At 44.6% G+C, this 15,140-nt stretch overlaps 1 protein-coding gene across 3 annotated transcripts in view; it reads left to right on the top strand.

Moving 5' to 3' along the window:
* The window catches only part of LOC122939811 (zinc finger protein OZF-like), a 38,468-nt gene that overhangs the window by 4,812 nt on the left and 18,516 nt on the right, over nt 1–15,140 (top strand). For all 3 annotated transcript variants that reach the window (XM_044295981.1, XM_044295982.1, XM_044295983.1), the window contains exons 5-6: nt 9,339–9,424; nt 13,200–13,317. In XM_044295981.1, coding sequence (XP_044151916.1) covers nt 9,339–9,424; nt 13,200–13,317 — 204 coding nt within the window. The remainder of the gene's footprint in view (nt 1–9,338; nt 9,425–13,199; nt 13,318–15,140) is intronic.

Raw genomic sequence — 15,140 nt, 5'->3', positions numbered from 1 at the left:
AGACATTTATCTATTGAGGAAAATGATCCAATATCACATGTCTGAGTGGCAAAAGTATGTGAACCTTTGCTCTCAGTACCTGGTGTGACCGCTTGTCTAACTAAACATTTCCAGTAATTGCTGATTAGTCCTATATGTTGTCTTGTTCGAATTTTAGTACATTTCTCTTCTCTATATGAAACAGCTTAAACTCTTTTGTTGATGGGATTCCATGCATGGAATGCTCACTTCATGTCCTTCTATAGCACTTCCATTTGATTAAAGTCAGGACTTTGACCATTCCAAAATTTGAACCTTATTTTCTTTAACCTCTTAACACATAATCCCGTACATGTACGGCATTATGCGCAAGGATTTGTATGTAGTGGGCTTCTGCGCTGAGCCCGCTCCACACGCCTGTAGCGTCTATGCCTGGTCGGCTGAACGCCTGTAGCGTCTATGCCTGGTCGGCTGAACGCCTGTAGCGTCTATGCCTGGTCGGCTGAACGCCTGTAGCGTCTATGCCTGGTCGGCTGAACGCCTGTAGCGTCTATGCCTGGTCGGCTGAACGCCTGTAGCGTCTATGCCTGGTCGGCTGAACGCCTGTAGCGTCGATGCCTGTCTGGCCGGCTGGCTGCCTTTTGAGCCCGTGCCTGTCTGGCCGGCTGGCTGCCTTTTGAGCCCGTGCCTGTCTGGCCGGCTGGCTGCCTTTTGAGCCCGTGCCTGTCTGGCCGGCTGGCTGCCTTTTGAGCCCGTGCCTGTCTGGCCGGCTGGCTGCCTTTTGAGCCCGTGCCTGTCTGGCCGGCTGGCTGCCTTTTGAGCCCGTGCCTGTCTGGCCGGCTGGCTGCCTTTTGAGCCCGTGCCTGTCTGGCCGGCTGGCTGCCTTTTGAGCCCGTGCCTGTCTGGCCGGCTGGCTGCCTTTTGAGCCCGTGCCTGTCTGGCCGGCTGGCTGCCTTTTGAGCCCGTGCCTGTCTGGCCGGCTGGCTGCCTTTTGAGCCCGTGCCTGGCTGCATTTTCAGTCTGGATGTCAGGATATGCCTTATACTGTATGTTCCCTAGGGGTATACTGTAACCAAGGATTGTAGAAAGTCTTCTGCTCTTTTTGTTCTCTTTGTGGCATAATTAAGGGTAAGGTGACCTCAAAGAGTTCACTAGCCAGATGGATTAGGACCGTTCTTTATCTGGCTTACACCTCTTCTGGAAGTTCTCCTGAGCACATTCTACTCGCGCAGTCTCTACCTCTTGGGCTGGAAGGGCTTATGTTTCTATTGAGCAAATCTGTAGGGCTGCCCATGGTCTTCTCCTTCTACTTCTGCAAGTGGTGGCCCCCTATAAGGAAGGGGTATTCTTCTCTGTAATCTCTCTCTGTGTGTCACGAGGGTATCGAGAACCACGCCTGACTCCGTTATACCAGGGGTCAGGAAGTCGCAGCGGTTGGCTGCATGCTCTATTTAAGATAGGGCTGTTTTCCTTATGGTAGCTTTCTGGGTTTGCTTTGCAAACCCTTTTGGCTCACTCAGGGATCCGTAGCTCCTTCTCCTCAGCTGTTCCTTGTCCAGCACTCCCAAACCTCCTTATATTCCTCTCTCACACTTCTCTGGTTGCCAGAGATAGAGCTTCCTGCCTGGACATCTATCCTGACCCACTGGAGCTGTGTTGCTGCGTTCTCTGACTGTTGATTCAGAACGCTACCCTCCGGATCCCTGTTGGACCTTTGTGGACAGTTGTTGTCGTCCACCTGGGTGTTTGTGTTTGTCTGTGTTTGTCTGTCCTCTCCCTGGTGTTTCCCTCTTAGTGCAGTGGTGCGGACTAGCGATCCCACCGGCCCGTTCACTATCTAGGGCTCATTTCAGGGAAAGCCAGGGTTTAGGCACGTGATCGCCGCACGGGTGAGGAACCCGTTTAGGGACGTCAGGGCAGTCAGGTGCCAGCCGCAAGGTGAGTTAGGGGTCACCACCTTTCCCTCTCCCTTAGGCAGGGCTTTCCCTGTTTTCCTCCCTGTGCGTGACACCGGTCATTACATTATCTCTGGCCCTTATTTTGTGTAGGTAAAAAAAAATAAAAATTTTTTTTTTTTTTTTACCTACTTAGAATCCAGTATGGATCAAATTGCTGCTCTGTCCAAACAATTTCATGGCCTGTCTTTGGAGGTGGTAGGATTGAAGGCGTCGGTCCTCCAGCAACAGCAGCAATTACAACTGACCGCAAGCCCAGCAGTTGCTACTGGTAACCAGGTTGTTGCGGAACCCAAGGTCCCTCTCCCTGACAGAATTTCTGGGGGAAGGGACAAGTTTTTGACATTCCGTGAGGCCTGTAAGTTATATTTTAAACTGCGTCCTCACTCCTCTGGTAATGAAGATCAGCGGGTGGGGGTTGTTATTTCCCTGCTGCAAGGGGACCCGCAGTCCTGGGCGTTCTCTTTACCTACTGATTCCCAGGTTCTTCGGTCAGTGGATGAGTTTTTCAGGGCCTTGGGTCTCATATATGACGACCCTGACCGAGTAGCACTGGCTGAATCAAGATTACGGAGACTCTTACAAGGAGAACGGCCGGTAGAGGAGTATTGCTCTGAATTCCATAGGTGGGCTACGGATACCCAATGGAACGACCCGGCTCTCAGGAGTCAGTTCTGCTCTGGGTTATCCGAAAGGGTTAAGGATGCGCTTGCATTATATGAGACCCCCTTTTCCCTTGATGCGGTTATGTCCCTTTCTATCCGTATAGAGAGACGCCTTAGGGACAGGTTGAAAGAACCGGAGAAATTGGTAACTCCTCTCAAGCAGCAGTTAGTCTGTACGGACTTAGACGAGCCTATGCAGCTAGGAGGAACTACTCGTCAGGTCCGTCCTCCTGAGGCTCACCGTAGGCGTGGGGTTTGTTTTTTTTGTGGGGAGAGGGGTCATTTCATTAATGTCTGTCCTTCTTTCCTCAGAAACAAAAGACCGTCTGAAAAACTACTAACCCCAGGCTGTGTGGAGGATGTCAGCCGGGGGGTATACGTTTCCTCCATACGTACATCGCAATTTGTGTTGCCAGCGGTTATTATTCTTGGTGATAAGACGGAGACTATTTCTTTCTTTTTAGACAGTGGAGCAGGGGTAAATTTGATAGATGCCCATTTTGCCCGCACTTTGGGTTTGTCTCTCTGTACGTTACAGAGACCCATTCCCATATTCGCTATTGATTCTGCTCCCCTGTCTCAGAGAAACCTCACCCACATTGTTCATAATTTACACCTTCGGGTAGGGGACCACCATAACGAGATGCTTTCAGGTTATGTTCTGGAGGGGCTTCCCACTCCGGTGGTGCTGGGTCTTCCCTGGTTGGTAGCGCACAATCCAGTAGTGGATTGGCAGGCCAGGGAGATATTGGAGTGGAGTGAGCAGTGCAGAGAAAATTGCTTAAATAGCAATTGCTTAGTCGCCTCCATAACTACCCTACCTACATTTATTTCGGATTTTGAGGATGTTTTTTCTGAAAAGGGTTGTCAGAAGTTACCACCTCATCGTCCTTATAATTGCCCGGTTAACCTTATTCCCGGCGCAAAATTACCCAAGACCAGGTTATATAATCTTTCGGGTCCAGAGAGACAAGCCATGAAAGATTATATCTCCGAGAGCTTGGCTAAGGGACACATCAGGCCCTCTTCTTCACCCGTGGCTGCAGGGTTTTTCTTCGTTAAAAAGAAAGATGGGGGCCTGCGTCCTTGCTTAGATTTTCGCGAATTAATCGGATAACCATCCGAGACCCATACCCTCTTCCTCTCATTCCTGACCTGTTTAATCAGATTGCGGGTGCTAGGTGGTTCTCCAAACTTGATCTTAGGGGGGCCTACAATCTGATTCGTATTAAGAAGGGGGATGAGTGGAAGACAGCGTTTAACACCCCTGAGGGGCATTATGAAAATCTAGTTATGCCTTTCGGTCTGACCAATGCTCCTGCCGTCTTTCAACATTTCGTTAATGACATTTTTAGTCATCTAATCGGCAGGTTTGTGGTAATATACCTAGATGATATTTTAATTTATTCGTCTGATCTGAGAACACATGAGGAGCATATCAGACAAGTACTGCAGGTCCTACGGACGAATGAATTATATGCTAAGATTGAAAAATGTGTCTTCGCCGTTCAGGAAATACAATTCCTGGGTTATTTTTTATCTGCTTCAGGCTTCCGTATGGATCCTAGGAAGGTCCAGGCAATTTTAGATTGGGATCTTCCTGAGAACCTCAAAGCACTACAACGGTTCTTGGGCTTCGCGAATTTCTATAGGAAATTCATTAAAAATTATTCACTTATTGTAAAACCGCTTACTGACATGACTAGGAAGGGGACTGATTTTTCTAAATGGTCTGACGCCGCTAAAGTTGCTTTTTCCTCTCTAAAAGACAGGTTTACCTCAGCACCTGTACTAGTCCAACCTGATGTCGCTCAGCCTTTTATTGTAGAAGTCGATGCGTCAGAGGTGGGAGTGGGGGCGGTGCTGTCTCAGGGTCAGTCTCCTGGCAAATGGCGTCCTTGTGCTTTCTTTTCGAAAAAACTATCTGCAGCAGAAAAGAACTACGATATTGGCAATAGGGAACTATTAGCTATTAAACTTGCGTTTGAGGAGTGGCGTCACTTCTTAGAGGGGGCAGTCCACCCCGTCACTGTGATTACGGACCACAAAAATCTCCTGTACCTCGAATCAGCTAAGCGTCTCACCCCTAGACAGGCTAGGTGGTCGCTATTTTTTACCAGGTTTAACTTTGTTATTACCTATCGTCCTGGGGCAAAGAACACCAAGGCTGATGCACTATCTCGTTGTTTCCCTGGAGGGGGTAATGTGAGTGATCCGGTGCCCATTCTACAAAGAGGAGTGGTTGTCTCTGCGGTACACTCTGTTTTGGAGGGGAAGGTGTTAGAGGCCCAGGGGGACGCCCCGGTATCTTGCCCCTCAGAGAAATTGTTTGTACCGTTGAACCTACGTTTTGAATTATTAAAGGAACATCATAATTCGGCACTTGCTGGGCACCCGGGTAGTAAAGCAACCTTGGAGCTATTGTCTCGTCGTTTTTGGTGGCCAAGGTTGCGTCAGGATGTATTGGATTTTGTGTCTTCTTGTTCTACCTGTGCGCGCGCAAAAGTTTCACATACATGTCCTGCAGGGTCTCTATTACCACTCGTCATTCCCAATAGACCGTGGACACATCTGTCAATGGATTTTATCACTGACTTACCTTTTGTCTGCGGGTAAAACAGTTATTTTGGTAGTGGACAGGTTTAGCAAAATGGTACACTTCATTGCGTTACCCGCACTACCTAATGCTAAGACTCTTGCTCAGGTATTCGTCAGTGAAATCGTGAAGCTTCACGGGGTCCCCTCCGATGTTGTTTCGGATCGGGGTACCCAGTTTATTTCTAAATTTTGGAAAGCTTTTTGTTCCCGTTTGGGGGTACACTTGTCCTTTTCCTCAGCTTTCCATCCTCAGTCGAATGGACAGACTGAGCGTACCAACCAAAACCTTGAGACATATCTAAGATGTTTTGTGTCTGAAAACCAAGAGTTGTGGTCATCATATTTACCGTTAGCTGAGTTTGCCATAAATAATCGTCGTCAGGAATCCACTGGCAAGTCACCATTTCTTGGTGCATATGGTTTTCATCCCCAATACTGTACTTTCAAAGAGGGGGGGTCTTCTGGGGTTCCCGAAGAGGAACGGTTTTCGTCATCTCTTTCATCGGTATGGCAGAAGGTGCAAGCTAACTTGAAAAATATGGGAGGTAAATACAAATGCATGGCTGATAAGAGACTGTCGCCAGGTCCGGACCTAGGAGTGAATGACTATGTGTGGTTGTCTACTAGAAATATTAAATTGAAGGTTCCCTCTTGGAAACTGGGTCCTAGGTTTATTGGCCCTTACAAAATTGTAGCCATCATCAACCCCGTGGCTTTTCGCCTGGAGTTACCTCAGACATTTAAAATTCATAATGTTTTTCATAAGTCGTTACTCAAAAAATATGTTCCACCTCTAGAACCATCACCGCTGCCACCCCTTCCTGTTGTCGTGGATGGTAATCTAGAATTTCAGATATTCAAAATTGTTAATTCTCGTCGGGTCCGCCGGTCTCTTCAGTATCTGGTGCATTGGAGAGGTTACAGTCCCGAGGAAAGAATGTGGGTTCCTGCGTCTGAGGTAAACGCCGACAGGTTAGTTCGGGTTTTTCATGCCTCTCATCCTGAGAGACCTGGTCCTGAGTGTCCGGAGGCCCCTCGTAGAGAGGGGGGTACTGTCACGAGGGTATCGAGAACCACGCCTGACTCCGTTTTACCAGGGGTCAGGAAGTCGCAGCGGTTGGGACGTCAGGGCAGTCAGGTGCCAGCCGCAAGGTGAGTTAGGGGTCACCACCTTTCCCTCTCCCTTAGGCAGGGCTTTCCCTGTTTTCCTCCCTGTGCGTGACACCGGTCATTACACTGTGGTGCTGTCGTGGGGGAAGGGAAAAATGATTACACTCACCGGTAATTTGATTTTCCAGACCCCACGACAGCACCCTTACTTATTCCCTGCCTGGTGTTTCATGGTTCTCGGTTTAAGTTGCGCAGGGTGTAGCAAAAAGTAAATAAAAATGTATACATAATTAGATGAACTAACCTAGGGTTGGAGTGACTCTTTGTAAACCACTGAGGTTGGAGAGAGGCTCCACCTTTTTATTCTGCAGGTTTCCTGTCCCTGGGGGCGGATCCTCTCTGTGGTTCTGTCGTGGGGTCTGTAAAATCCAATTACCGGTGAGTGTAATCATAATTTTCCTTTAGAATTAGCTGGTGTAAGGCTACTTTCACACTTGCGTTCGGAGCAGGTCTGTCTGGTGTCTGCACAGACGGATCCGCACCTATAATGCAAACGCTTAGATCCGTTCAGAACGGATCCGTTTGCATTACCATGTTCATAATAATGCAAACGGATCCGTTGTGACTTTACATTGAAAGTCAATGGGGGACGGATCCGTTTGAAAATTGAGCCATATTGTGTCAACTTCAAACGAATCCGTCCCCATTGACTTACATTGTAAGTCTGGACGGATCCGTTTGCCTACGCACAGCCAGGCGGACACCCAAACGCTGCAAGCAGCGTTCAGGTGTCCGCCTGCTGAGCGGAGCGGAGCCCAAACACTGCCAGACTGATGCATTCTGAGCGGATCCGCATCCACTCAGAATGCATTAGGGCTGGACGGATCCGTTCGGGGCCGCTTGTGAGAGCCTTCAAACGGAACTCACAAGCGGAGCCCCGAACGCTAGTGTGAAAGTAGCCTAATTTGGAACGCATTGTTCTATCAATGATGGCAAGCTGCCCTGGTCCAGGTGGAGAAAACAGACCCACAACCATGAAACTACCACCACCACATTTCACTGATGGGATATGGTTTTTATACTGGAATGCAATATTTTCCCTTCTCCAAACATTTAAACCAAAAAGTTTTGTTATGGTCTAATCCATCTACAAAACACTATTCAAATAGCCTTCTGGCTTGTGCAGGTGATCTTTAGCAAACTGCAGATGGACAGCAATATTCTTTTTGGAGAGCAGCAGCTTTCTCCTTGCAATCCTGTTATGCCAACCATTGTTATTCACTGTCCTCTTGATGGTGGACTCATGAATATTAACATTAGCTAATGTGAAAAAGGCCTTTAGTTACTAAGGGGTTACCTTGGGTTCCTTTGTGACCTCATGGACTATTACATGCCTTGCTCTTGGTATCATCTTTCTTGGTCGACTACTTTCCTCCATTTGTACACAGTCTGTCTGACTGTGAGTTGGGTTTGTAATTGTTTCAATTTATCTACTTTCAGATGAAAATCTGATGCAGTTTTAGGGCAAATTTATCTAGAAATATAAAAAAATTCTCAAGTGTTCACAAACTTTCAAACACCACTGTAGGTTACAGTTAGTAGGGCAGTTTCTAATAGTGTCCCTAAGCCCTTCTTTGTGAGCATGCTTAGATACTCGGACAAGGAAAGCTGTGACTTTGCAAATTTAACTAAAGACTGGAGATTTGGTTGTCTATGATGAATATATGGCACTTACTAATATAACCCTTTTTAATGTTTCGTGCTGAGTTCTTTATTTCAAAAGTTATGTCCCCTTTGTTGGCAAGTCTCTGCCATCCTCATGGAGGTCCCATCCATAGGGTGGCTGCTGGTAGAGAGGTAGGTGACCTTACTTGTCACTAAGTCTTTGTTCAGACATACTGCACTTGTGCAGTCAGAAATCTAGCACAAGCGAGTAACGTGTTGGGTCACAAGCCCCTCCATCAACAGCCATCTTATGAATAGGACCTCCATGCAGACGGCACAGCAGACTTCCCCAAAAAGGGGGCATTGCTTTTGAAAACTAGCAAATGGCTAAAAAGGCCTTATCAGTAAATGCTATAAACACTTGAAATACACACTAGTTGACAATAGCCAGAAATTGTCTAACCCCTTTGACCATGTAGCTTATGATAGCCTGTTATGTCAACACCAGAAATCACACTGTGGAAAGCTCTTCATGACTTTGTAGGGGAAAATTATTAGGGTCCCCACCAGGACCATCTTGTTGATAGGACAATAGAAATTAAACTGTCAGAAAAATAATTAAACAGCTCAATACTAGGCCATTTACCCCCTTCCTGACCAGGTGCATTTTTCCTTTTTTTAGTGCTTGTGTCTTTGAAAGCCAGCCATAACTTTTTTTCCCCCATTACGTAAAAAAAAATTGTGCCTTTTTTAGTTATATATGGGGCTTTATTTTTATTTTGGTATTTTTTGTTTTTATTGTTTATAACCAGGAAAATAAGTACGTTTTTTAACATAATTGAAATATTGTTTTTAATAGCACAATTTTTTTAATGTCATTTTAATATACAGGAAATATAAAATATGGTAGCTGGAAGCAGGGCTAGAAGTGGTGTGGTGGTTTTTATTTTAATTTTGTATTTTTTTTATTTTTCATTTTACATTTTGCACGTAACTGGGGCTGACATATTAGCTCCAGTTACAGGTGGAGTACTGCTGTCAGAGAGGTTGTACAGGGCTGTATAACCTTGGAGCAGAGCTAATCTTGGTCTGCTACAACCCAGCAGCTCACACCCACACCCGACCCCAGTGACCACATAACCACTGGGACCTGAGCAGGAGGCACCATAGCCTCTTTCTGATCTTTATGGGGAGCCCTGCTGTCATTGATCTCTACAAGGACATTTAGAAATGTCCATGCACAGATATGTGCCAACCACCCAGACATATATAATCAATAGGTGGTCGGCAAGTGGTTAAAGCCTTAAGGATTAGAGTTGTGGTAATAGATCCTAACCAAATCATTAATTATGTGTGTTACCCACAGATGGTTCCAGAAATCTTCTATTGAAATGTCACAGTTCTCTAAGAGGTTATACAGAGGATAACAAAGGTGCGCCAGAAGAATCTCAGGTACCCATTAAGATTACAATTTTCTCATACTTTTTATTTTTATTAGAGGGAATATGTCACTAAAAAATGACTGAACTTCCAGTGCTCTAAATATCTAGATATAAAACAACTGGGCACAGCAGCAACAGAGAGACCATTAAACTGGCAAGGATCCCAAACCCTATCTGACTTCTGGGACGAGGAGCAGGGAAAATATCAAACTTTTCAGGACATCAGATTGAAAACAGGAGTGACAGATTCCTCCTTCTTGTCATATTCTAGTATCATCAGCTCACTTGTTGTTCTAATGAAATCCCACAGAACGACTTTGATCTGATGATCGGACAGAAAGATGCGAATGTCACTCTTGCATCTATATATATAAAGATATAAGAAGTAAGACATCGGTGAAACAGTTTTTCATAATTGGAAGAAAGAAATACCGGAATTAAATACTCCACTAGAGGTATTGGAGGGATGGAAGAGGGTATCTCAGTTCCGTATAATTCATAGAGCCATCTATGGCTTTTATACTAGGAAAGCTAAAACAGACAAATTGTCCAGGTGTCCCAAATGTCACTTAGAAAACACTAACCTTTTTCATGGTCTTTGGCAATGCCCTAAGGTAAAGGAATTCTGGGGAAATTACGTAGTTTACTGCTAGACAAAACTAACTCCACTAACATGTTCCGACGATAGCGCATCTCTTTCTATTGGCAGCAAAGAGTTGTCTATTGTCGCATTGGTTGAAGCCCACAACCCTCTGAAGTGATTCTTCAGTTAAAGAAATGCATAAGGCTGGAACTAGTGGAGGTAGAAAGTAAAAAAACAAAAATGACACATGCATTTAAAAAAAATGGCAGACTTTTATTGAAAGTTTCTCAACAGATGAAGAATACAAATGATAGTAGCACCTTTTCAATTGACAACATGGTGCCTCTTAGGGAAACATACTAATAGATTAGGCAGACTTCAGATGGATAAATAGATCACAAAATCCTAAGGACAGACAGGAGTGTAGAAAACGATACTATATCAGTGAAGGAAAACCATGGGTCAGCTGAAATAAATAAGCGGATCAATGGAGACTTAAACCAAAACAAGATAACAAGGTATTAATAGAAAAAAGGTAGATTGTGCAGAGGGATGGGGTGAAAGGGAGGGAGGAAAGGTGGGGAACATAAAAATCCTGTTTGATAAGGTACACTGCCCGTCCCAAAAAAAGTTGCCACCCAAAAAATTTTGTTGGAACACCTTTTAGCTTTGATTACGGCACGCATTCTTGTTTTGATAAGCTTCTGCAAGGTCACAAGATTTATTTCCATCCAGTGTTGCATTAACTTTTCACCAAGATCTTGCACTGATGATAGTAGGGTCTGACTGCTGCACAAAGCCTTCTCCAGCACATCCCAAAGATTCTCAATGGGGTTAAGGTCTGGACTCTGTGGTGGCCAATCCATGTGTGAAAATGATGTCTCATGCTCCCTGAACCACACTTTCACAATTTGAGCCCAATGAGTCCTGGCATTGTCATCTTGGAATATGCCCGTGCCATCAGGGAAGAAAAGATCCATTGATGGAATAACCTGGTCATTCAGTATGTTCAGGAAGTCAGCTGACCTCATTCTTGGAGCACATACTGTTGCTGAACCTAGACCTGACCAACTGCAGCAACCCCAGATCACAGCACTGCCCCCACAGTCTTGTACAGTAGGCACTAGGCATGATGGGTGCATCACTTCATCTGCCTCTCTTCTTACCTTGATGCGCCCATCACTCTGGAACTGGGTAAATCTTGACTCATCAGACCACAGGATCTTCTTCCATTGCTCCAGAGTCCAATCTTTATGCTCCCAAGCAAATTGAAGCCTTTTTTTCTGGTTTGCCTCCCTGATTAGTGGTTTTCTTACGGCTACACAGCTGTTCAGTCCCAATCCCTTGAGTTCCCTTCGCATTGTGCGTGTGGAAGTGCTCTTACTTTCACTATTAAACATAGCCCTGAGTTCTACTGTTGTTTTTCTTCGATTTGATTTCACCAAACGTTCACCAATCACGATCATTCAGGATTTTTTTTTCCGCCACATTTCTTCCTCTAATACGATGGGTGCCCACTATCCTTCCAGTTTTTAATAATGCGTTGGACAGTTCTTAACCCAATTTTAGTAGTTTCTTCAATCTCCTTAGGTGTTTTCTCTGCTTGATGCATGCCAATGATTTGACCCTTCTCAAACAGACTAACATCTTTTCCATGAGATGTCTTTCGACATGGTTGTTTAAGAAATGAGAAGAAACTCATTACACCAGTTGGGGTTAAATAACTTGTTGCCAGCTGAAAGATAGTCACCCATGCAGTAATTATCCAATAGGAGGCTCATAACTATTTGCTTAGTTAAATCCAGGTGGCGACTTTTCTTTGGGACAGGCAGTGTATAAGGCTTTTTATTGACTGTAAGTGGAAGCATTATATCCAAATGTATTTATGCACAATCAACAATTTATGTATACATTCAATTTGCCTTAATGAAAATAAAAAATGTAAAAGAATAAATAAAAAAAAAGCCTTGAGATGCTGTAATCGTGTTAGATCACGGCATTTAAAGGGTGAAAAACCCTTCTGGGCTTCTTACTGGCATCCTCTGCGACCAATGAGAATGCTTGTAATTGATTTTAATACGCTGGGTCTCGTTAAAGCTGCAGTTCTTATTTTGGCCAGCAGGTGGATTAATCAATGAATGGATGAAAAACGCCCGTAATATTAAAATAATTTTTTTTTTTCCAATACAGGGAATGGCGTAATGAAAAAAGGGTCAAAATGCCCAATTTGCCATTTTTCATTGCTTCTCTTACCCCAATTTTTTTTTTATAAAATGTGATCAAAAAGTCACACACACTCCAAAATAGTATCAATAAAAACTGAGCCCCCACACAGCTCAGTAGATATAACTACAAAAAAAGTTATGGAGGTCAGACTATGGTGATTTTTTTTCTCAAAGTTTAAATTTCGTTTTTACACACTTTAGACATAAAAACCTAAACATATGTGGTATCGTTGTAATTGTACTGACCCAGAGAATGAAGGGCACAGGTCAGTTTTGCCACAAATGTAATGCCGTGGGACCAAAATACGTAAACCGGTGGAGGAAATGCATTTTTTCCAATTCCACCCCATTTGGAATTTAAAAAAATCATAAAATCTTGCCGTTTTTGCATTGGCCCCTAAGCCTAATAATAAACTCCCCTTCTTGGTCTGTACAGATGACATTTCAGCAGTCATATGATTATCATCACAGGCAGGATTACAATGAAACATGAACTACATATAGATAACACAGGATCCAATGTTCACAGTAGGCGATGGTCACGTCTCATCTATTTCTTTCTTATACAATGACCTTTGCACAGATCACCGAGCATGTCTAGAAAAATCTCCCATAGAAGGCAATGAGGTCCCCTCCAGACTATTGTGTCTATGGCCCATGAGGCTACTGTAAAGCATATCTCTAATAAAGGAAAGATGGCAGCCCCATAATCCTGTTCAGGAACAGAATAAAAAAATCTACAATCATAAAATAAAAACTGATAAGCTCCACTCATTTCCTTTCAGGAAAAACAAATCATTACGATTCCTCAGTACATAGGAAATTTCGATCTAGTCCCATCTGCCCAGGGGTGCTAGGAATGGGACACTTAGCATTTAAGTAATTAGAAAGGAATCTCCTAAATAGCTACATGACATGTGGCTGACCTGGAGGGGACAGTTCCATACCTTTCATTGTGTTATTTATTTTGCAATTAGGTTTCTGATCTGGCTGACGTGAAGGTTGTAGTTATATCAAAGATTGGTGAGAAGGCCTTGAGCATAAAGGCAGATCAGCGCTGCAAAGAGGAGGAGATTCCTATGGCTATCAGTCCAGGTGAGTGGAAATTCTTCATAGTATTAAAGAGGACCTGTCACCACTGGCAGCATGTTATAGTGCTGGATGAGCCGAGCAGATTGATGTATAGTTTTGTGGGAAAAGTTTTCAGTAAAACTTGTCATTTTTTTTTTATTTTCCCCCCACAAAACTATATATCAATCTGTACATCTTCTCCTGCTCGGTTACATACTGCCTGCAGATTGCATTGTATTTTGTGGTGACAGGTCTTTTTTTATTTAGTCTTGAGACTGGCTCAGTGGTTAGCACAGGTGCCTTGCAGCGCTGGGGTTCTCAGTTCAGATCTGATCAAGGACAACATCTGCATGGAGTTTGTATGTTCTTCTCGTGTTTGCGTGGGTTTCCTCCCGGTGCTCCGGTTTCCTCCCACACTCCAAAGACACGTTAATAGAGAACTTAGATTGTGAGCTCCATTGGAGACAGGAAGTGATCATAATGTCTGTAAAGCGCTGTGGAATATATCAGAGCTATACAGTTGTGTTCAAAATATTACAGTCAGACATCACTAACCTGATCAAGCACTGTTTTTGGTGGAAATGATATTTCTACATGGCAAATAATTTACTAGCAGGTGTAGTAGAGTAATCCAACAGTCAGGACATGCATGCTGCTGATTCTGTGTTATTGTATCGGTAATTGAAAGGGGCATGTTCAAAATATTATACTACACAGATAATGAGCCGTTGGGGTTTAGGTACCTAGTGATTGAGTAAGCAAATTTGGAATAATGGTCACCTTTAATATATAAAACCTTTAATAGTATTAGTGATAGGGCATTTATTTTAAGATAAGGTGCAGAAAAAATATATAGGAGCAGGGTGGAAATCCACCCTACTCTTGGTGAGTATACTAAAACTCTAGGGAGGGAGGGAAGAAGGGGGGGGAGGGATGCTGGGTCTCAGCCCCTAATAGCGCCCTATTGAAAGGAGCCCTATTCCCGTACTCCACAGCCTCCTAACAAAAACCCTCAGTTCTCCCTAAGCAGTGCTCTGACTGCCCAGCTTCGTCCTGACAAGGGGCAAGTGAGGGGGGAGGATTTCCCTAGACGTAATTGTTGTACACCACCACCTGCAGATACGCCACCAGGTCCCTGGAGGCGATCGCCAATGGTACACTTGACCTGTGAGGATAAGTGTCCTGAAAACAATGTATGTGTGGGTGTCAAGGTTGAACACCCCACACATATAAATTATTGATGATGCTGAGAAGCTCAATAACCATGAATGGCCCGACGCGTTTCCCTGTTGTATTACAGTTCGTCAGGGGCCCAAAGAAATGGATATCAGCAACAGTAGGGGTGACTTGTCCACCAGTTGGGACAGTTCAACAAATGACAATTAAATTGTAGACAGCAACGGTTATTAACAGCTGATATGTATCATGTTTTTTTCAAGCAACCCCCATAGTGTGGCATTATAACAACAAGCCGCAGTCACAAATGGGAGTGAAAGGAGGTACTTAGCTCGTCAGGAGTCACCGGTCAGTGGACCTGTCCCTGCGATGCAGACTGGTTCCTATTCCTACACAGTCTGTGTGCTGGATCCCGTGTGTGGCAGTGCAGCAAGAGACGCCGGCTCAAATGGTGCAGCTGAGCCGGCGTCTCTTGCTGCACTGCCACACACGGGATCCAGCACACAGACTGTGTAGGAATAGGAACCAGTCTGCATCGCAGGGACAGGTCCACTGACCGGTGACTCCTGACGAGCTAAGTACCTCCTTTCACTCCCATTTGTGACTGCGGCTTGTTGTTATAATGCCACACTATGGGGGTTGCTTGAAAGAAACATGATACATATCAGCTG

This window comes from Bufo gargarizans, chromosome 6 (genome assembly GCF_014858855.1).
Source record: "Bufo gargarizans isolate SCDJY-AF-19 chromosome 6, ASM1485885v1, whole genome shotgun sequence".
NCBI classification, from domain to species: Eukaryota; Metazoa; Chordata; class Amphibia; order Anura; family Bufonidae; genus Bufo; species Bufo gargarizans.
This window is presented reverse-complemented; position numbering and strand designations above follow the sequence as displayed.